The 23,581-nt window shown below is 40.3% G+C and overlaps 1 protein-coding gene across 2 annotated transcripts in view; it reads left to right on the top strand.

Annotated features, from left to right (window-relative positions):
* Positions 1-6,400: 6,400 nt before the first annotated feature.
* The window catches only part of PPP2R2D (protein phosphatase 2 regulatory subunit Bdelta), a 34,200-nt gene continuing 17,019 nt past the window's right edge, over positions 6,401-23,581 (top strand). The window contains exons 1-3 of one of the 2 annotated variants that reach the window (XM_042458617.1): positions 6,401-6,623; positions 6,829-6,933; positions 21,284-21,381. In XM_042458617.1, the coding sequence (XP_042314551.1) occupies positions 6,617-6,623; positions 6,829-6,933; positions 21,284-21,381 (210 nt within the window). In that variant the 5' untranslated portion in view covers positions 6,401-6,616. The remainder of the gene's footprint in view (positions 6,624-6,828; positions 6,934-21,283; positions 21,382-23,581) is intronic. The other variant, XM_042458615.1, reaches the window with a different exon arrangement.

Below are 23,581 nucleotides of genomic sequence, written 5' to 3'. Positions count from 1 at the left end.
TAGCTCCACTGACCACTACAGGAAGAGTCACACTCGTGAAATTCTATCTTAAGGAGAGATTACATTTTTAACAACCATTCTGGGATAGAATGATTTACTGGGATCTTTCAGCTAAATTGTCTTATCTTTTCTCTGGAGAGAATATACATATAGTGCGATGTGTAGCTAAATTTGTGGTTAATGCTGCTACCTTGGGGGATCAATTTATTGCACAAAACAGGGTTTCGTGTCACGGTGAGGCGTTCATTTAAACACTTTCATTGTTATCTCCCACTCTGTTGTAGCTAGTCTTATTTTAGCCTATTTTATTTTGTATCCCATTTTATTAAATTTGCGTTTAGTTAGTCTGTGTCCGTTTTCACCCCCATTTGAGTTTTAAGTGTGATTCGGTTTTATCTTTGTATATATGCGGACATTTTGATATTTTTTATCATGTATTTTATATGTTGTAATTTTGTAACTGTATTTAGTATTCTATTGATATGGTCAGCTGACTAATGAATAAACTTGTTATCTTCTCAGCAATTAGAAAGGTTCAGGCTACTATTAAGAATCTGGCCATAGCAATGACACACTGAATTAAATGTAGCATTTCCTCTTTTCCTTGTTATACAAGGAGTTTTCTTTTGTTTTTAAAGTTGCTTTGTTACCTAAAATGCTAGAGGCCCAGAGGGCACCCACGACCAATATTTAATAAGGGAATTTTAATAGCTCACGTAAAGCTTCTGAGAGACCTTTGGGCAACTAAAAGCAGGGAGCAAGCCTGTGTATACTGATTCTGAGAATCAGCATGCAAGGTCCAAATGTAGTTTTATTTGTAGATCAAAGGGACTCACCACTCACACAAAGACACTCTCAGAGGGTGATATTGTACTGATTCCAGAAGCAGAGGTTCCAGCTGGGGGGCTCTGTCAGAACAAAGCGACTCAAAATGCTGCCAGTGGATCTGAGTCGGCCAACAGTTGCTGAGGAGTCAGGTGAGATACCAACAGAATGTCTTCCTAACCTCAAAACAAGACTAAATTGGTAGTGCCTTGACAGCATATTTATAGGGCAAAACATATCCCAGAGCAGATTTTGGGATTAAAATGAAGTTTCTGGGACAGAAGGAGAAGAAAACTTGTAAATGGCTGGGCAATCAGTGCAAATATCTCAGGACAATGGAGTATTTCCTCCAGAGGGAAGTGCACTTGGGTTTCTGTTCATTTTTAAGCATAAAGTCTATCACGAACCATCACTCCTATCAATTAAGGGATTATGCAGATTCTGATCTTAATTGATCCATCCTGTCTTAGTACTTTAGCTTTCTTTCATGGTGAGCCAGGCAGATCTTCTTATATGGTCACGGAAGTCCTTCAATAGCCAGCTAGCTTCCTGCACTGGAAATGCCCTCTTGGCTACCTGCCTAAAGCATCCCTTTTGATATCAATTTGATATTGAAAAAGAGGAGGGGTACAGAGGGCCAGGCCTTGGGGTAATAGCAGATATTTTCAAAGTAAAAGAAATACATACTGATATTTTGCATAGAGCCCAACTTAAAACTGGGATCTAACAAGCCATGTCAATGTTTCATGGATAGAGCAGGGACATGTGTGTATTTATTTATTTAGAGTATTTCTAATATAGTAAGTAATGAAGCAAAGAGTAACTTGTTCTTGCTGAAAGAGTGGGTGATGATTCAAATATTTATGCTGTAGGGCAGGGGGAGATCAAGATTACAATGCTGAAACTTATATAATCTTTGAAGTTTTCGATGAAACAAATACAGGCAGCTGTGGATTTGCTGACATTTTACCTCCCACACCAACTCTTGACATCTCTGTTCAGTCTGTTATATAAACTATGCTGCTTTGTTGGCATCACTAGTATTAGAATTGATACTGAAAAGGCACTTGCTACTCAGCAGCCATCCTATAGACTAAAGATAAGGATGCAATTTAGTGTACCATGTCCCAGTCACCAGTGTTTCAGCAGGAAGAGTCTATTAACGTATGGAGGTCTTGTTTTAAAACATTATATATTAAACACAAACTCTCCATCTCATATGCATTTCATTATCTTTGAGACCCTATTAAACAACTGCTGACCCAAAGAGGCACCCAGATCCTGGGTATAGCAACAAATACCATTTCCACCAGGCTTCCACCGGAATATATAATGATAACATATAATACATTTTCAAGATTTTTTCTGTTTAAAAAAATTAAGAAAATGCAATAGCCATGAGCTGCAAAGCAAACACAGATGTAGAACCACATAGGAGAAAAGTACTAGTATGGAGACAGAAATTTAATGTGGAAATTAGCTGGTAGAACAGCTCACTTTGTTGCTTTTTGCCCCTTCTGGATTCTTCAAAGAGACCACTGATGCAACAAGAAGCTGAATGTGGTACAGCCTTACAGAAAAGGTCAGGATTTACATGTGCTTGAGAGCATAATGCATAATATTCTAAGGATGTATCTACACTGCAGAAATAAAGCCGCCTGACACATTTACTGTACTGTCATGACTCAATGCTATAGGAGTTCTGGGAATTGCAGTTTTCTGTGGCACCACAGCTATCTGACAGAGAAGCCTAAATGTCTCACAAAACTAGTTCCCAGAATTCCATAGTATTGTGCCATGACAGTTAGAATGGCGTCAAACTGGATTATTTCTGCAATGTGGCAACAGCCTTAATCCCAGCTAGTTCTGGATATGCGTAGTTACTTACTGGTGATGCACCTTCCAAGGGCTTTATTACAGGTACGTCTCTGAATGTGAGATATATTTCTATCATTGTGAGGCACTCCAAAAACATCACAATCAGGATGAAAAGCTTAAACCATTCCCCTGCCATGAAATTAAAGATAACATGATCGTTGCTTTTAATATATAAAAATGTATTTCAGAAGTGGGCTGTAAGCTTATACTGAAACAAATTGGTTAGCTGTTAAGATGCCACAAGACACTTTATATGTTGTTGTGTAAGTCATTTCCGACTTATGGTAACCCTAAAACAAACCTATCATGGTATTTTCTTGGCAAGACTTCTTCAGAAGACAAGTTGTGTACTGTGTGCCTTCAGTTAGTTTCCGACTTATGGTGACTCTAAGACAAGCTTCTTCAGAGGGGGTTTGCCATTGCCATCCTGAGGCTGAGAGAGTGTGATTTCTCCAAGGTCACCCAATGAATTTCATGGCTGAGCAAGGGAATCAAATTCTAGGTCCAAAACAAACTGCAGAAATAATCCAGTTTAAATCATAGAATCATATAATTGTAGAGTTGGAAGACATCACAAGGGCCATCCAGTCCAACCCCCTGCCATGCAGGAAATCACAATCAAAGCATCACCGACAGATGGCCATCCAACCTCTGTTTGAAGACCTCTAAGGAAGGAGACTCCACTACACTCCGAGGAAGTGTTCCACAGTCGAACAGCCTTTACTGCCAGGAAGTTCTTCCTAATGTTGAGGTGGAATCTCTTTTCCTGTATCTTGCATCCATTGTTCCGGGTCCTAGTCTCTGGAGCAGCAGAAAACAAGCTTGCTCCCTCCTGAATATGACATCCCTTCAAATATTTAAATAGGGCTATTTAAAGAGACTGCTTTAACTGCCCTGGCTCAATGCTAGGGAATTCTGGGAACTATAGTTTTGTGAGACATTTAGCCTTCTATGTCACAGAGCTCTGGTGCCACAATAAACTACAATTCCCAGTGTATTTTGGACTCTGGTCTCAGGGGCACAGTCCAACACTCAAACCATTATACCACGCTAACTATGGTCCAAAACATACTGCAGAAATAATCCAGTTTGAGGCCACTTTAACTGCCCTGGCTCAAGGCTAGGAAATTCTAGGAGATGTAGTTTACTGTGGCACCAGACCTCTCTGACAGAGCTGTCTCACAAAACTACAGTTCCCAGAATTCCTTAGCATTGCTTTAGGACAGTTAAAGTGTTTTCAAACTGGATTATTTCTGCAGGTTTTCTTTTTTAACTTATAAATCCCTAAATCCATACAGTCAGCTTAGTCAAGGAAGCCAGGCTGACTGGAGCATTTGAGAAGATGCAGAGGCAATGTGGCCTAGTGGTTTGAGTGCCAGGGTTCAATTCCCAGCTAAGTCATGAATACCACTGGGAGTCACCCACTCTCAGCCTCAGGGGAAGGCAAAGGCAAACCCTGTCTGAAGAAATGTGCCAAAAAAGAAAATTATAGGATCACTATAAACTGGAAAACACCTTGGAAGACACACAACAGCCTTTGTATCAGGGGGAGCCATTAACATGACAGAGGTGGATACAATTATATACAGTGTTACCCCGGGTTACGAAAATAATTCGTTCCGCCGCCGCTTTCGTAACCCGAAAGGCTTTCGCAAGCCGAAACCCCATAGGCGCTAATGGGGAAAAGCCGCGATTTGGTGCGAAAAAGCGCCGAAAAGCACCAAAATTTCTTTCGTAACCCGAAATAACCTTCGTAACCTGGAACAGTTTTTTTCAATTGGATTTTTTCGTAACCCGGAAATTTCGTAAGGCGGCGCATTCGTATCCCGGGGTAACACTGTATTTGTAGAATGTACGCTTAGGTTTATTTTATCTATTTTAATTGATTGTATGTACAACGCTATTTAAATTTACAGCGCTTTATAAATAAAGCTTACTACTACTACTAATAATGTTCCACATGTATTATATATGTAATATAATAACTAATATTATAATATATATAATATTATATATACATATACATACATACATATATTATATATATACATACATACAGTGGAAACTCGCCTTACCTGGGGGATCCGTTCTGGACCCCCCTGCGTAAGGTGAATTCCGCCTATGCTCGAGCCCCATTCATTTGAATGGGACTTGTGTGTGCGGTGGCATGTGCGTGCCATAGGCACACACCCCATTCATTTGCATGGGACGTGCCACCCCTTGCGCCCCCTGCTGCTTGAGCACGCACACTCAAGTCTGCATATGCACACCCATGTCTAATGTGGGTGCACTGTACATATAATATTATAATACAGTATGTGTAATATAATATATACAGTGCACCCTTGCTTTATGCGGGGATCCATTCTGGACTCCCCTGCATAAAGCAAATTCCGCGTATGCTTGATACCCATTTAAATGAATGGGGATCATGCATGCAGTGGCGTGGGCCATGGGTGCGCGCCCTATTAGTCGCTATGGGACGCACCACCCCTTCCTCCCCACACAGCTTTCAGTGTATGCCGAAAGCCGTGTGAAGCATGCCTGCTTATGACACGGGTGCACTGTATATGTACAGTCCTCCCTCCTTTTTTGTGGAGGATCCATTCCCCCTGCAAAAATGAAAAAAACGCACATATTCAAGCCCCATTGGCTTGGAGGTGCGCTTCTGAAGGGGAATACAAATGCGCACCCCATTTTAACTGCCTCCATTCGCCCCCAGTGGAAAATCAAAGGGCATGGATCCCAAGTCTGTGAGAATGGAGGGAGGGAGGAGTGTGTGTGTTTGTGTACACACACACACACACACACATATATATATATACACACACACTACAATATTATAGCTCACATATATTACATATATATATATATATATATATATATATAATATGCAATAGATAATTTTATAGTATATAATATATGTGGAACATTATTATTATTATTAAGCTTTATTTATACAGTTCTCTCTCTCTTTCTCTCTCTCTCTATATATATGTATAATATGCTATGATATATAATATATTTGGAACATTATTATTATTACGTTTTATTTATATAACACTACATTTTACACAGCGCTATACACACACACAGACACACATATAATATTATAATACATAAGGAACATTATTATTATTATTATTAAGCTTTATTTATAAAGTGTTGTACATACACACACACATACATATATATAATATTATAATAGATAATATATGTGGAACATGATTATTATTATTTATAAAGCGCTGTACACACATATAAAGTTAGGCTCCCCCATAAGCCTGAAACGACTCGAGGGGCACACCACCACCACCACCACAACAACAACAACAACGTCCCCACAAGAAGGGACTTTGGGTCCCTAGTCTCCCCCAAATCGTGACTAGGGAAGTAGTGGTGTTCTTCGTCGCCGTCGGCCTGCCCTTGTCTTTCCTCCTTAGGAGGAGCCAATGTCCTTTGGCGGCGCCTGAGGCGGGCGCCCGAGGAAAGCCTGCCTCATCACGGGGAACGCGGCCTCCATTCCTCGCTGAGGAGAGAAAGAGAGAGAGAGATCCTTTCCTCCCCAAAGCCCTCCTGCTCCTCCCGTTCCCTGCATTCCCTCTTCCTCCTCCTGAGCCGCCATCATCGCGGCCTAGTCCTCCTGTTCTCCTGGGTCGGAGGCTGGCGGGCGGCAGGGGAGGAGGAGGGATGACGTCACCGGATCAGGCTGACCGGCAATGGGCGCCATTTTGAAACCCCCGAACCTCCTCCTCCTCCTCCTCCTCCAACTCCGGCGGCGGCGGCGGCGCTGGAGGCCGCCTCACCACCAGCAGCAGCAGCAGCAGCGGCAGCTCCTCCGCTCTTAGGCCCTGGCCTCCCCTTTGGCTCCTCGCGGGACCTCTGTCTCTCCGGCCGGCACACACTGCGAGACATGGCAGGTAAGAGGTCCAGAAGCCCAGGAGGAGGAGGAGCAGGAGGAGGCCGCGGCGGCGGCGCTGGGTCTGTGGGCCTGGGGCTCTGGAGGGGCCTTGGGAGCCGGGCTCTCGGGGAGAGGGAGAGAGAGAGAGGCGGGGGGGGGGGGGGGGAGGGAGGGGGTCTGGGCGCCCGGGCCTCACGGTCCTCTCCCCTTTCCCTTCCCTGCAGCAGGGGTGGCCGGAGGAGGAGGAGGAGGAGGAGGAGGCGGCGGCAACGACTTCCAGTGGTGCTTCTCCCAGGTCAAGGGGGCCATCGACGAGGACGTGGCCGAAGGTAAAGGAGGCCCGGGGACGGAATGGGGAGGGGGCTGGCTTCATCCCGGAGCCCAGGCAAGGCCCCACAACTAGGCCTTCCTTCCTCCCTTCCCTTCCCTTCCTTTCCCTCCTTCCCTTGCTCCCTTCCCTTCTTCCTTTCCCTTCCCGCACTGGGAAGCTAAGGAGCTGCTCCCTGGCCTTGGTAGTTTCCCCTTTTTCAAAAGAAAGGTTGCTTTCTAATAATAATAATAATAACAAGTGATGATAATATTTATCCCTTTTACCCGCCTCTGCCCCTGAATCAAGGCGGAGAAGGGATGATGATAATAATAATAATAATAATAATAATATGCTCCCCAAAATCCTTATGATGATTATTATTTCTTATCCACTTCTGCCTGTGGATCAACGCAGGGGTGCAATAATAATAATAATAATAATAATAATAATAATATACTCCCAAGAATCATTATTATTTCGGTAATAATTATTTCTTACCCACCTCTCCCCATGAATTGAGGCAGGGAAAACAGTAGTAATAACGATAATATTCTTACCTTTCCCTGTGGATTGAGGCAGGGGATAGCAACAGTTAACAAACAAGCAACATTGGTCAAAACACACATCAGTTTAAAAGGATAAATAAGAATGTGCACATATTTAAATGATCCGCATCTAAAATCCGTAATTTAAAAGCCCTTCCCTGCCCAAGTTTCTCCAGAGTTGAGAAGGATATTTAAATAAATCAATAAAAACACAACTTTGAAGGCAGGCTTCCTCCCTTGGGGATGCTGCAAGTCCCCCAGGAGAGCCAGCCCTCCATAGGCATAGATTCAGCTTGGGCTATTTTCCATGTATTTCTCTCAAATATATTTAGAGTTGGCCCTCTGTATCCACAGATATTTTATCCACAGATTCAACCATCCACAGCTTGAAAATATTTGTGTGTGTGTTCCAAAAAGCAAAGTTTGATTTTGCCAATTTTATACAAGCATCACCATTTTACTGTGGTACTGTATTTCATAGGACTTGAGCATCTGTGGACTTTGGTATCTACAGAACGGGGGTCCTGGAACGAAGGCCCAGTGGATACCAAGGGCCCACTGTTCATAATGGAGTGGTGGGAATGTCTCTGACCTTGACAGCAAGTAAAAAAGATGGTCAGAAAGGTGCTAAAAGTATCCCTCCAAGGAGTCCTTTTTCCACTTCCAAGGACTGCCTGCTCACCCTTTTATACTTCTCTTCTTCTCCACCCACATCCTCACTCACACCTTTCCTTGGAGGATGTGTAGGGGAGGCATTGCTGAGTCTGACTAAGCTCTCTCTGGCATCTCTGCATCGTGCAGAAAACAGCTTTCTTCTATTCTTTCTGTTTCTGGAGAAATGACAGACAGTGCAACAAGGCAGCCAGAAGAAAAGGGAGAAGCGGTGTGTGTGTGTGAGTAGTCTATCAAAACTGTCAGGCTCTTGATCGGTGATGTTGGGAAGGGTGGCCCCTCTATTGAAATCGGTTTAACAGACTTGTCAGGTGGTCTTTCTAGCAAGGCAAGATTAGTCACTTACCTGATATGTTAATTACATCAAAAAGCTTTGGAGGAAAAATAAGCCAAGTCTGTAAAATTAGTTACTCCAAATTAAGTCTAGAGAAGTTCAGTGGGGTTTGCTACCTAGTCTGATTGTTGCTTCTTTGTTGAAATACCTGGTACTGTAGTGTTCTGAAGAGAAACTGTTTAATCCCTTCTTGAAATTATGCTTATTCCGCTTGCGTAGTTGAATCTACTCTTGCCGAGACAACTATTTGTTTTGCATTTCATTTAGTATGTGTTTTGGGGGTTTTTGTTTGCTTTAGTTGTTGCCCTTTAAAACATTTTTTTAATGAGAGAGTTGCTTATTTTCCTTTACTATACTTTAAACATACTCAAAAAGTGCATTGCTTTTGCTTTATGGTGGGATAGAAAAGTCAGTTTAGGGTGTGGTCAGCATGAAGGTTCTGAAAGTGTTGTAGTTACTAACAGGTTGAAAATAGGTGTCCCTTTGGTTATCATGAAGTCTCAGTTCAGATTGGCCTGACTTGCCTAGCATGCCAGTGAAGGACTTCCACGTTTTCTTGGGCCACTGCTTGTTTCCATGAAAGTGGCATGTGTTCTGAGATGCATTGCCATTTGAACAGTGTTTACTTGTGTCAAAATTACTGTCACATGTTTTTATCAAAATGTTAATGCAAAGCTTTTCTGAATCATCACTGTGTTCATTGGGATTTTTTTGTAACATGGGTAAATGTAGAAGAACCATTCTGATTAGATATCTCATAGTGAGAAGCTAGATCTGTGTAGTAGAGTAGATAGTCGTAACAATAAATTCCCAAACGTATGCTAATTCTGGTATTGTTTTTCATCCTTTTGTAGTGATATTTGATAGTCTTCTCCTTGGTCTGTATCAGAATGGCTGGTATAACATTGCTAACATGATGTCTATGTGCATTCTTACTGAGCAGAATTACTATCTATTTAGAGGTGGCCTTTGGAATTCATTTATTGTACAGCAGTTAGCCATGCTCATACACTGCTCCCTCGGGTTACGAAATTAATTCGTTCCGCGGCCGCTTTCGTAACCCGAAAAGCCTTCGTAAGCCGAATTGCCATAGGCGCTAATGGGGAAAAGCCGCGTTTCGTGCGAAAAAGCGCCGAAAAGCACCAAAAAATTTTTTCGTAACCCGAAAAACATTCGTAACCCGGAACAATTATTTTCAATGGGATTTTTTCGTATCCCGGAAATTTCGTAACCTGGGTATTTCGTATCCCGAGGTACCACTGTACTTAGATTTGCCCACCTTTAGTGTCATTATATAAACTGCCTGTGTTAGTATGGTATTTATTTTGGACTAAATAAGGGAAATCCAGAACATTAACCAACTTAAGCGTGCTAACATCTCACATTTCTGGGAAAATGCCCTTCCCATTTGGAGGTCCACCATATGCAACCAGTTCTGTCTGCCCAAAGGACAGAGAATAGAGAAGCCATCCAAAAATAATTTTGTGATGCAGCTGGAAGGAAGGTATACTGTTTCACAGAGAGGTGTTAGAAAATCCCTCTGTGTTCATGCAAAGCCTTGAGATACCTGAAATCAACTAGATTAACCAACAAGTACAGGTTGAGTCTTCCATATCCAAAATGCTTGGGACAAGAAGTATTTTGGATTTTGGAGTTTTTTTTAAAGTTTTGGAATATTTGCATATACATAATGAGATTTCTTGTAGATGGATCTAAACGTGAAATTCGTTTATGTTTCATATACACCTTATACACAGGGCCTGAAGGTAATTTTATACATAATATTTTTAACAATTTTGTGCATGAAACAAAGTTTGTGTATTATGAACCATCAGAAAGCAAAGGTGTCACTATCACAGCCATCCATGGAGACAGTTTTGGATGTTGGGATATTTTGGATTGCAGAATTCCGAATAAGAGAGACTCAACCTGTAATGCTTAAAGTAGATGGTAAAGTAGGTGTTTAAAGTAGAAGCTACCACTAGTCATTTGATGTTGCTTGTGCCATTAGTAGGCAATTAATTTTAGGCAGTGTAATTATCCCCTTCCTTATTTGAACATTAACTTTTATTTACTAATATCTGCAGATAGGTAGCAAAACTTGATCACATTTTGCTCATTTTCATTTTAAGAGAGTTTCTTCATGATATTTTAGAAAGGAGTAGCAATTAGGTTTCTCAACTCCCAGATGTTATTCATGTGAAGTTTTGCCTTTTTGTGTAGAGTTGGCCCACTGTATTCATGGTTTTTATATACAGTGTGCCCGCGTCATACATGGGCACGCGTTACGCGGCTTTCAACATACGCTGAAAGCTGCATGAAGGAAGGGGCAGCGCATCCCATTGGGATGAATGGGGCGCGCACGCATGCCTGAGCTCCAGTCATTTAAATGGGGCTCGAGCATACACATTGTTTGTTTTATGCGGGGGAGTCCGGAATGCATCCCCTGCGTAAACAAAGGGCGCACTGTAAATGGATTCAGCCATCCACAGCTTGAAAATATATATTCCAAAAGGTAACCTTGATTTTGGCCATTTTTATAAGGGACACCATTTTATTGCACCATTGTTTTTAATGAGACTTGTGCATTCATGGATTTTGGTATCCACGACTTTTGGTTAAAGTTGACCATAGAGTTGTGCTGGAGGACTTATGTATTGCTATTGAGAAAATATTAATAAAATCTGTGAATAATCAAATCTGCAAAAGTCAAAGCCGCAGATGTGGAGGGATGAGTGTACTTACACAGTCACGATCTTTATAAACAATTATGTAAAAGTAATCTGTGACAGAGTTTGTGGGTGCCATGTTGTGCTCTTGTCTTAATAGTGACTCTTTATCCAAGGGTGAGAATTGTGTGATTTTTCCAGATGTTGTTGAACTGCAGCTCCAAGCAGCCCTAACCAACATAGCCAGTGATGAGGAATGCTGAAAAGACCAGCAATATTAGGAGGGCCACACAGTTCCTTCTCTTGTGGCGGTCTGTGGTGAGACTTGTATTGCCAACTTTCTGCTAGTGCTTGCTGACATTGTGAAAGTTATGGAAATGCGTGACTTCTTTACCTTTCTGCAGATTAATTAGATTTATCACTTTTTCTAAATACAGACAGTTAATTTCTATATATGGGGTTTCCAAAGTATGCCTGATATTTTCTCACAGAAGCATGGCATTACTGGATGAAGACATAAGTTTGTGCCCCATCATTATATCTGATTTTGTGATTAAATTTTAACCTGGAAACCATTGCATTTTTGTGTGTTCATTACTAGCACCAGTGCAGACTTGATGTCCCATCTGAACTCTACTGTTAGTCAGTGCTGTGAGAGAGAGGTGTGGCAACAGTGTGTCATCTCTTCATTTTTTTAATGGAATATTTATTTTCCTGACAGTCTGCCAAAGCTTAATACAAGCTTAATACAAATCCTGTTCGCTCTCTTTTGACTTTCTGCCACACTACTGATTGCTTCCTTGACTTCCAGCTTGCAGCTATGCTGCTTGAAGAAATGCAGGTACCTGTTGTCTTACTATTCTGTGCACTTATCATGTATAGCACAGTGTGAATGAGCAAGAATGAGCTGCAACAAGTCATGGATTTCAGTCACCTCCCCTCTTGCATGGTCACAAGGAGTAACGCAAAAGCTTTTCTTTTTCTGTTCTGCTGACTGGTTGGTCAAGTTGTCCGGAAACGACAAATCATGGCTGAATCAGTAGTTCACTTCAAACCAGTCAGTTTTAGAAACCATTGTTTGGAATTGCCTTGTTTGAAACTCTTGTTAGTGTTAAATGCAATTCCTGGCTTAGATGACACTCTGGTTGGGATGAGAATCTAGTTAACTAAACTTTAACTGAGCGGGAGCAGAAAAGGGGGAGCCTGTCCACCTGGTGCTCTCCACACCTTGTTCCTACTGCTTTTTGAAATGGTTTCATATGCTGAATGAAATACGACATTTGTGTGAAGCTGCCACTAGATAGGATTCCGGTTAGATTTTGGTAGATTGATAGAAGTGAAGTGTCATACTTTGCTCTGATTTAATTATAGCATCCCAACTGGAACTTTTTGTAAATTATGCAGACATTAAGTTTGCTTTCTTTCGTGATGCTGCCCTTGTACTAAAATGCCAGTGACAGTGATAGTGATTAAATATATTTGTATAGCTTTAAATAAAAGAAATTTCATGGCATTTGTTTGAATGCACTCAAATACTTCTATTTTTGTTCTTATTTAATACAAATAGAATGAAGCTATTAAGATAATAGGTTTGAAAGCTTTTATAATAGAATGTAGTAGATTTTAAAACAAGCTTCATTAGCAATGTACAGTCAGCTCTTCTTATACACGGATTTTTTTGTACACGGATTCAAGCATCAACGGTTTGAAAATGTTCAAAAAAAGTATAAATTTCAAATATCAAACCTTGGTTTTCCACTTTTTATATGGGATACCATTTTGCTATGTCATTATATTTAATGGGGCTTGAGCATCCACGGATTTTGTTATCCACGGGGGATCTTGGAACCAAACCCCAGCGTATAACAAAGGTCTATTGTATTATTGATTAAGAGTCAAAACAGATTGCAGAAATAATCCATATTGAGACCATTTTAACTGCCCTGGCTCAATGTTAGGGAATTATGAGAACTGCAGTTGAGAGACATTGAGCCTTCTCTGTTAGAGAGCTCTGGTATCACAACAAACTACAGTTCCCAAAATTCCTTAGTACTCAACTAGGCCAGTTAAAGTACCGTAGTCTCAAACTGGATTATTTCTGCCTTCTGTTTTGGCCCTAGGAATAGCAAAGTCAGGCCCACAAACCTGTTTGGCCCCAAGATTATATTTGAGGCCTCCCAGACTCCCAATTCTTTCCCATTTCTTGTAGGTAAAATTCCCACAGTGGGGAGAATTTCATCATGTTCCTTCCACTATGTAGCCTAGAAAGGAACAAAACGGGCCAAATGAATATAAATTAGAAGGAGATGCAGCGTCCCAAAATTCGACACAGTGGGCAATGCAGCCTTTCCAAGCCCTGAAAATTGTCCTGCCCTGAACAAAGTAGATAACTGGTTTGTTCATAAATATGGAATCGCTTTGCAAGCTTTTCTGCTTACCTGCCTGACCACTTGCTTACTCCTGCTCTGCTTACATCCATTGTTTTCACTTTCTGCATTCTGCCCAGCCCTGCTTTTGTCTTTACTATTTCCCTTGCCAAAAAGTATGGCTAGCTGATGTGTTTGTATCTCTCCACTGTTGAAATCTGGGCAATATGAATAGAGAAACCCTGTTCTGATTTCTCCCAGCTGAAAAGCATCATTGTTAATATTCTACTTGTGAATATAATTAATCTCTTGCATGCATTGGTTCCATAGTATATGCATAGTATATCTACCTTCAATAGCATAGTATGGAGATGTCAACTATTGTTGGGTATCCCCCCATCAAACAAATGTTTTAAAAGCTATATAAGCATATTCTTTATCACCTAAGGTATACCCACAGGCATAACACCAAATTTTAAGACATTTACAGTCAAAACCATCTTTCCTGTTTTGGCAACACTAGCTTCTCTAGCTTTATGGTAGATGGATGAGAAACATCTTTGACTTTTCATCAAAATCAGTTGTCTCCATATTTGTAATAATAGAGACACATGTATGCAGTCACTGTGAAGTTGTTTCCTAACTGCCTGGTCACTCATTATCCACTGTGCACACTGTGGTGGATTCAAGCTAGCTTAATAGCCACAACCATTATTTTCTTGTCCACCAAATCCTTTGGTGTGTGCAAGAGACTTGGAGATATGGAGTCCTCCTTTTCCAAAAGTACGGACAAACAAAGTCGTCAAAAGTCACTCTTGCAACTTTGAAAGGACTTTTGCTGTCTTATCTTCACCACACTGCAAAACAGTTGAAAAGTTTGGGATCAATGTGTTGATAGACATTCTTCTCATCAGAAACACTTGCCTTTGTCAAGCTGACTTGGGTAAGCATCTGAGCCAACATACAAGAACTTATCCTTTTTCAATGTTTCTATTGTTTTCATTGTACATAAGTCTTTTGATACTAGACTTAATGGTATAGCCATTAATTACTCATCTGTTTATATGTGTTCCTTTTCCTTCCTTCCTACATGATTAGTACCAGGTCTATCTCTTTTTACTTAATATAATAATAGCAGTAATGATTTGTACATTGCATCAAAAAGTGAAATTACTGACTGCTTTATGTAAATAAAAAACAGATCTTACTTGAGGTCTTACAATTTAATTGAGAAAAGTATTTTTAAAATATTATCCAGATTTTATAGAAAAAGCACCTTAGTAATAGTCATACCAGAATAGTCAGAGTACAGTATATACAGGTTGTGTCTATGTATCTTCGTGGATATTGTTTGTGCAGTACACCATCGATAAACTGTGGATAGTTGAAAATTTGTTGAAAGGCACTATATAGGCATAAGCCTGTTACAACAGTGGAACCTCATTTAATACACCAGTGCCCAGCTATAGGATTATGAGCTTATTTTGAAGCAGAATATATAGTAATAATGAAAGTTCATTTCATTCAGGCAACTTATCTTCTACTACCAAAGCACCCCCCCCCCCCCGTGTAAATACAGGCACAGGGGCATTTAAGGTCAAAGCTGTGGTGCTGACTGACTCCACTTACAGAGACAGAAGCACAACAGCATTGCTGATCTAACAGATCTTCACCTTTCTTTTGTCTCTGGTTTGGTAAGTTATTGATCAGTTACTTCAACTTTGTAATATGCACTAGAAACAAAATATAGTACTGTCATGCTGTCTTGTCACTACTCGTTCTTATAACCTCTTGCTGCTTATACCTTTGAAAATGTTCCTAGTACAGAAGATGTTTACCATGTAAATCTTAATGCTCAGTTGGGTTAGATATAAATGCTGCAATAATTAACTGAAGAAATTACTGATGTACGGTAAGTCAGGGGTGGAAAGATGTTAAATGCTACCATAATGTGTGTTGTTTTCTATAAATATGCGCTTCAATAATTATAATTGCACTTTCAGTTTTGAGAAACATCAAGAAATTATCTCTATATTTTCCAGACTGTTTTAATGATAAAAACATTAATGCAAAATATGTCCAAGAAAATTATTTTGTGTGACTGTGTAAACTCCTTATTTATTTATTTTTAAAAAATGACCAGCACTCCATTGAATTTTGCAAAAGATATCCACAACCTTTTCTGAATGTGGGGGAAGGAGTGAGGATGCACTTTAAGGCATAGACAAGGATGGGCAACTTGAGTTTGTTGGGCTGCTCTCCCAAAGCTGCTATATTGGTGAAAATGACTTCTCCATCATCATTTTTAGCCAAAAAACCCAATAGTGTAGTTTAGAAATACTATATTCCCTGGAAGCAAAGAATGCATACCTGGTTTACAAGGCTATTTGCATTCACAGGGAGTTTTTAGAGGTGCTATTAGCCACGTTTTGCTTCTTTATGAGAAGCTTATTTTAATTTGTAACAAAATAAGAAAAGGCAGAAATGACCAGAGATGAGATGGAGTTAAAAACCAAGGCAATCACCATAGCAGATAAACAAATCACCATAGTTTCCTTGTCAGTATTGTGGAGTGGATATTTTTTTTTCATTAAATCATCTCCATTTTACAAATGTTATTCCATAAATAAAAGTAATGACATAATGAAATGATGCAATACTTTGTTGTTGTGTGCCTTCAAGTCATTTCTGACTTATGGTGACCCTAAGGTGAACCTATTGTGGGGTTTTCTTGGCTAGATTTGTTCAGAGGAGGTTTACCATTGTCTTCCCCTGAGGCTGAGCACATTTGACCTGTCCAACAACACCTAGTGGCTGAGCAGGGGATCAAACCTGGTCTCCAGTCATAGTCTGGTGCTCAAACCACTGTGCCACACTCCCTTCCTCTGGTCAAGTCTAAAGTTATACAGTGGATCCTTGTTATACGCTGGGGTTTGGTTCCAAGATCGCCCGTGTATAACAAAATCCATGTATGCTCAAGTCCCATTAAGTATAATGACATAGCAAAATGGTGTCCCTAATAAAAAAAATGGAACATCAATGTAAATTTATACTTTTTTGGAACATTTTCAAACCGTGTATGCTTAAATCCGTGTATAAAAAATCCATGTATAAGAAGGGCTGACTGTAGTTGCTATTAATTTGGTTTAGTTCAATTCTTGATTTGGGTTGCAGATTTTGCTCCTTTGGTTCCAGTCGTTTTTGTTTTTTCTGGATACAGAGAATGGTTGTTAGAGAAACTTTGTCCAGCTGCTGGAGACTGGATTGTAGAGTTTAATAGAGATTGATTTCAGTATTGTTTGGCATCTATATAGGGCAACTGTGGGCAACTGCATGGAAATCAAGGGCAAATCTCCCCCACTGCATATGTTGCATCACTTCCTGTTGCTTTTTGTGGGTTCTTTTTGCTCTGCGAGGAAGCCACGCGGTTTGCTTCCTTGTGGCGTAAAACAGGGCACCGACAGACTGCCCTTTTTGGGCAATCTGTCCCGGGTCTAAAAGACCTTTATGTCAACCTGTTGCCTGTGTAGTCCTTACCTCCTTTTGCAGAAGTAGGAGCTTGCAAAACTAATCCATACTTATATATCCTCCAGCCTTGATTACTACAGTATACTCGACATAGCGATGCATTAGAAGAATCCTTGGAAGATTCAGCTGGCATATCATATTGAAGCATCATTTTACTTGTGGATGTATAGATTTAACAGTTTTCCTCCCAGTTTTCTTCACAACTGTACCACAAGAACCACCCACTTTTTGCAGGTTCTTTTTTCTGTCAGTACTTCTTCTGTATTCCGTTAGCATATTTTGCTTACTGTGAAGCACTTTACAGCATGGCACCCATATAATTCAGAGAGTGTTACTGTTAATTACATTGGTGTCTATCATCCCTTCAGTTCCTGCTTCAGGTTGCAGTTCTTTGTGTTGTGGTGAGAAGGAGGGAATTTATATTAATTTGTCTAAGACTATGAAATGAATCCTGCACCAAGCCCTGCAATTATCCCTCATTATTGGCCTGCCAGGAGAGCAAGCATGGTGTAGTGGTTTGAGCATTGGACTCCAATTCTGGAGATCAGGGCTGGATTCCATGCTTGGCCATGGAAACCCAGTCTGTGACCGTGGGTGAGTCACCCACACTCAGCCCTGGAAAACCCTGTGATAGGTTCACCTTAAGGTTGCCATAAATAAGAAATTACTTGAAGTCACACAACGATTGGCCTTCTAGAGGGGTTCAAAACGTATTGTTCTGTTTGTTCTTTAGGTAACGTAGGCTGCATCCACACTGCAGAAATAATCCAGTTTGACATTGCTTTAACAGCCATGGCTCACTTTTATGGAATTCTGGGAATTGTAGTTGTTGAGTCACCAGAGCTTTCTGACTGAGAAGGCTAAATGTCTCACCAAACTACAGTTATCAGATTTCCCTAGCATTGGCGCTTTACAGAGCACCCAAAAAGGGCGCTCTGCCGGCGCCCATGTTTGCTGCGCGAGGGAGCTGCAGCGGACAAACCGCGCGACTCCCCCACATCAAAAAGAACCCGCAAAAAGCAGGTGGTTCTTGCAGTACAGTTGTGATGCCGCAAGGTGCCAATGGCGCACTTGCGTCATCACAACCACGCCACGACGTGCGGACGCTAAGCATCCGTCACGTCAAAATGGCGGCGCCCATGTCTATAGGGCGCTGCCATTTTTACTCCCCCAGTATGTACTAGGGGTGAGGCCTGATTGGACACTGCATCCTCGACCAACCCCTAGTACGTACTGGGGGCGGAGCAAAGGCCCGTCTAGAACAGACCATTGAGCCACAACAGTTAAAGTAGTGTCAAACTGGATTATTTCTGCAGTGCAGATGCAGCCCTACATTGATGGTGTTTCTTTTGTGATTTTGCTTGGGGTTTTTTAGTTTGATTTTGTTCATCACTGCAACCTCACCTTTCTAGTCAACTGAGTTAATAATTTGAAAATGTAATTTGATAAACAAGACTCTTGAAAACACTGGATAGTCTTGAGGTTCACAAGAAATGTTTGACCTGAAAATTTGCTTGAATTTTTAATTTGGCCTGCTGTATCTTCATACAATATATATGTATTACACCAGGTCTTACTACTTCCACGGACCTGCTAGAAGCAAATGGTTAGTAAGTGTGAGAAAACATCAAAACAGAAATTGGAACAAAATAATAAAATCAGTTCAGTAAGAGCTTTAAAAATCAGAGTGAGGGATGTCTTTACTTGCACTGAAAAGATAGTTGACAGGGCATTGTAGCCAAAAATCAATCTCTTTGGTTGTTACCTGCCTCTTCTTAGAGATGGAAACATTGAGAAAAGAGTCAACCAAGATCCTTAAGTGTTGTCCATGTCCCAAGCCATATCATCCTTCAAACAGTTTTCACTAGCCTTGGGCTAGTACAATAAACGTTAACCTGAATTAAGAACTGACCTAAAATGGACATTAAACTTGAAGGAATTGGCAATGAGAAAATGGACGTAGATGAAATATTTGATAAAATTAACCACACTATATCAAGGACATGTAAATTACTCTTTAAAATGGAAATAGATCAAGAACTAGTGAATGTATTTTAAGATGGGCTCAAAATGTTGTACAGGTAATACACTTGAATAAGTGGGGAAAGTCCTGGGATAAAAATCTGAAATTTACATTAAATACGAACATTTAAGGTGGGATACAGGCTGCCCCTTTGGGGCGGCCTGCACCCACCCCTTTCCCCAACGGATCAGGGCCACAGCGGCAGCCCCAGAGGCCCCGATCCACTGCTTTTACAGGCCTCGGGGAAGTGGCAAAACGCTTCCCTGCGGCCTGGAAAGGGGTGTCCTTGGAGCTTCATGCCCCAAGGACACCCCGATAGCGGCGGGGAAAGAGATAAAGGGGCCGCTGGACGCTGCGTCCTCAGCCAACCCCTAGCACATGATGGGGGCAGCGCAAAGGCCCGTTTAAATCAGGCCAAAGAGAACCACTGTAGGATGCTCCACAGATGGTATCTGATACCAGCCAAGTTAGCTAAAATATGCCATGCGCCCGCATTATACGCGGGTGCACCATACACGGCTTCCAACATATGCTGAAAGCCCATCAGAAAAACAACCTTCCTCTATAGCATCAAAATGATTGCAGTACTCGGTGCCTCTGACAAAAAGCTCTGGGGACTGCAATCATTTAGATGCTAAAAACAAAGTTTTTGTGCTCCCTGATTGCATTTTTCACCGTAGATTAAGAAGAGGGTCATATTTGGTCTAAATGATACCTATGATGTGATTTTATGTGCCCTCAATGTTAAGTGTTTAATATGTTTCCATTACAATAATTCCACAAAAGTCCTTTGCATTTCAAAGGCTGCATGTTTTTATATGCTGATTCAGTCTGTGTATAAAGTGCCATTATGCCATTGGTCCTGTGTGTGCTCTAGTGTACATGGCATGGAGCCAAAGAGGGAATCCCAAGCTGCATACCTTGTTTGAGTTGGAATCTTGTGGTGTTTGGATACTGCTGATGGTGTGCTGCTGCATAACATTACATCTGTGCTGTGTTGTATGATATGGGAGAGGCAGCCATCATCATGGGCTATTTTAAAAACAATTATCTTGCATTGAAATCAGCAGTAAGGGATTTTTCTTGCACTTGATTCTAGGACTCATGTAAAGATGCACTGTCAGCAGTGGTGCCGTTGGGATTTGGAGTAGTATGGGATATGATATCAGTTAGGTCTTTCTCATTTCCATCCAGCACAATCCTGGTTTGCTTGTTTTTAGTACTATTTCTATCTTATCTGTCATGCTGGAAGTATATCCACATTCTACGGATACAGATGCATCTGCAGTGTCTTATGGGCACTTTGCTGGGCGAGCTCCACTGGAAATAACTTTGGTGGTTAGTTTGTAATAGGTGAGGAAAAACTAAGGACGTGTCGTTTAAAAACAAAACACATCATATTTATAAAACAAAAAAGAACCCTCTTCTCCGACATTACATGTGTATAATGTATTTTGTGTTTCTTCCAGTCATTTTAAGACTGAGGATTGGTGAATTGACAACTGTACAACTTAAATGATTTTTGCTTCTGTACTATTACTTTGATTTATTACTTCCATTTCAGATGGAATAAATTTTCAATAAACTGTATCTTTTACATTTAAAAAAAAACCAAGATAAATTCCATAGTTTGTCGGCTTCCTACACAGTTGATGCCTTTTTGCGTCTTTAATGGAAAACAGAATTTTAATAGAATTATTGTCATACCAGGATATGACCCAAGTGACTCTTCTCATGTATCTTTTGGGGCTTGTGTATGCATGACTTTGAGGTAATGTTCTCCATTAGGACTATCTATGTTAGCTTAGGCTAATGGATATTTGTCCTGTGGATGTTATGTTACAGTAGAGAGAGGTTGCTTTTATACACAGTGTGCCCTTTTTATTATTTTCAACATCCATGGTGAATTTTTAAAACCCATGTTGAATCCCTAAGATGCTTGTGAATTTCTGAAAAGGGTATCTTGGTTTCTCCAAATTCTTAGGTTCAGTGTTGCATACAAAGTTTTTAGAGTCTAATTTCTTCTGTTGTATTCCTCATGTAATTTGGAGTACTTTTGAAATATTTAAAGGGTGATCAAGGCTTGAAAGGAACAGACTTTTTAACATTAGTGTTGAAAATCAGCTAGCATGTTAATGTATAGGTTGCCTGTTCAGTTCATGAACGTGAGTCCTGAACCACTCAATTCAGTTTACACATTATAATTTTGCTGTTTCTGTTTTATGTTTACAGCTGACATTATCTCAACAGTTGAATTTAATTACTCTGGAGATCTTCTTGCAACAGGAGACAAAGGTGGCAGAGTGGTTATATTTCAAAGGGAACCAGAGGTCAGTGCTATTAAAAACAATGAAAAGTGGCGTTTAAACCTCCCTGCAGTTTTTGCTTAAAATATATGACATCACATCAGCAAGTTTAATTTGTTGGGTACCTTAAAAAATTGTTGTGCTATTATCTTTTAAAAATTGAACTTGAAATGGGTCTTGAAACTGTTACGGTAGTTGGTTAAGTAATATTTTCCTTTTAAAGTGATCATACATATATAAAATATATGTTCATCCATAATCAAGTATAGAAAGGCTGGGAAATGCCCTTTGCTTCTTCAAACACCGTGATTTTGAGGAATTAATATGTACCTTTTGCAATTAATCAGCAATTTTGAGGGCCATTCTGTGTTTCTTTTTATGATTAAATACAACTGCTTGTAATTTTTAAACTGCAGTTATAAAAGTAATTGATTCATTCAAGAGTAGAATTATCTAAGGATTTAAGTCTCCATGCCAATGCCACGTGCCAATTATGGCCACAGGACAAGGAAGCATGCTACTAATTCATGCACCTAGGTGATTTTTATTTTTTCTCCCAAAAGAGCATATGTGTACTCTTTCACAACTATTGTTGAATATCCATCCAATTTCAAAAGGAGATCATTGTGTGGTACTGAGCCTAGAATGGGTAAAAGGCAACCATGATAGACCTATTGATACCTTTTATAGTTGTGTTACGAAGTATTGCTTGGGATTTTATTTACATTCGTTCCTGTTGAAAAGGAGCAAGCAAGAAACAGTCTTTCCAAAAGCCATCAGCCCTTTACTAGCTTCTCTACATGAGATTTGTTAAAATCTTAAGGTTCAGATTTACTTCCATAAATGATACTTCATATTAACAATTCTGTAAAGCCAAATCAAAATAAGAATGTATAAATGAATCTCCTGAGAATTAAGAGACCTTTAGAATAGTTTGTCAAACAAGTAAACAGCCAAGAGTGGCTCCATCCAAGCATGCATTGGCAAACTGCCTCCCACTATGCAAGACAAAAGAAGAATTCTGTTATAAGGTTTTGTTTTCACCTCAGTCGTCTTGTTTTCTGAAGTGAGTAGTGAAGCATTACAGTGCTGGGATTATGTGCATCCAGATGATATGGATATACGTATGTCTCCTTTGTAAAACTAACAAAAAATGTTTTTGGGATGATATTTTAGACTAGCACGTAAGCAGTATGACATGTACTGTTATAGTAGCCATATAACTTGGTTGGAGGATAATGGGAAGTGGTCTTTACTCTTGGTAATGGGGAAGTTGCACTGTTGCAGATAACTAGTTGGTTTGCTGTTTTGAAACAAATCCCTAAGCTTCATAGCAGTATGCCCATTCCATTGTTGCAGGAAGGGAAATACTAAGTCTTCAGAAAAAAATTTTTTTGAAAGATTTGCAGAGTAGTACATTTTGCTACAACATCTAATGGCCAAAGGCACATGACTTTTAAATTGAAAACATCTTGCTTTTCCTGTTGTTAGAGTTTGGAGCCGAAACTGTGAGTTTTTGGGTACTTTACAGCTTCACCATTCAGTGATGTAGGTTTTCTGGAAAAAGTAAAACTGGAACATTTCTAGAAAATGCTTTAGTGTTCAGATGCTACTTGATTTAGTTGGGTTTAAATATTATTTTCAAGCACATTAAACATTTATGTGGAAATTATTATTTTGAAATACAGTGTGCCTGCGTCATACACGGATGCATTATACGCTGCTTTCAGCATATGCTAAAATCAGTGCCAGGAGAAGCGGCAGCATGCGCCAGAAGAAACAACGGCACATGCACCCGTGGCACGCGCACACTGCCATGCGCCGCCACAAGTATGAGCCCTATTACTTGTAATGGGGCTTTTGATGTCCTGCCAGGACTATTTGAATCTCCCCCTGCATTTTCTTTCGTGTTGGTTCAGGCCATAGAATATTTTAGTGTAGTAAAGTTCATTGTATTAGTTGTGGGAGGAACTATAGGATCTCCTGCATTCTTTCCAGGTTTGGTTTGCCCCTTCCCAGCATGCTCTGTTGTAGCTTGAGGCTTTTAGTTGGAGCAGTCTTTGCTGTGAGCAGGCAGAGAGCTGTCTTTTAGTGGCAAACAGGCCCAGACAGCCGGAAAGGGCATTTCTTACACTTTAGCCATTTTAATTACCAAGTACGTTAGCCAAATCAGTTACCAGGTACTAGTTAGCCGATTTAGTTACCAAGATCAAGTTAGCCATAT

The sequence above is a fragment of the Sceloporus undulatus genome, chromosome 3 (assembly GCF_019175285.1).
Source record: "Sceloporus undulatus isolate JIND9_A2432 ecotype Alabama chromosome 3, SceUnd_v1.1, whole genome shotgun sequence".
NCBI classification, from domain to species: domain Eukaryota; kingdom Metazoa; phylum Chordata; class Lepidosauria; order Squamata; family Phrynosomatidae; genus Sceloporus; species Sceloporus undulatus.
Note: the sequence above shows the minus strand (reverse complement) of the source record. Positions and strands in the feature narration are given on the sequence as shown.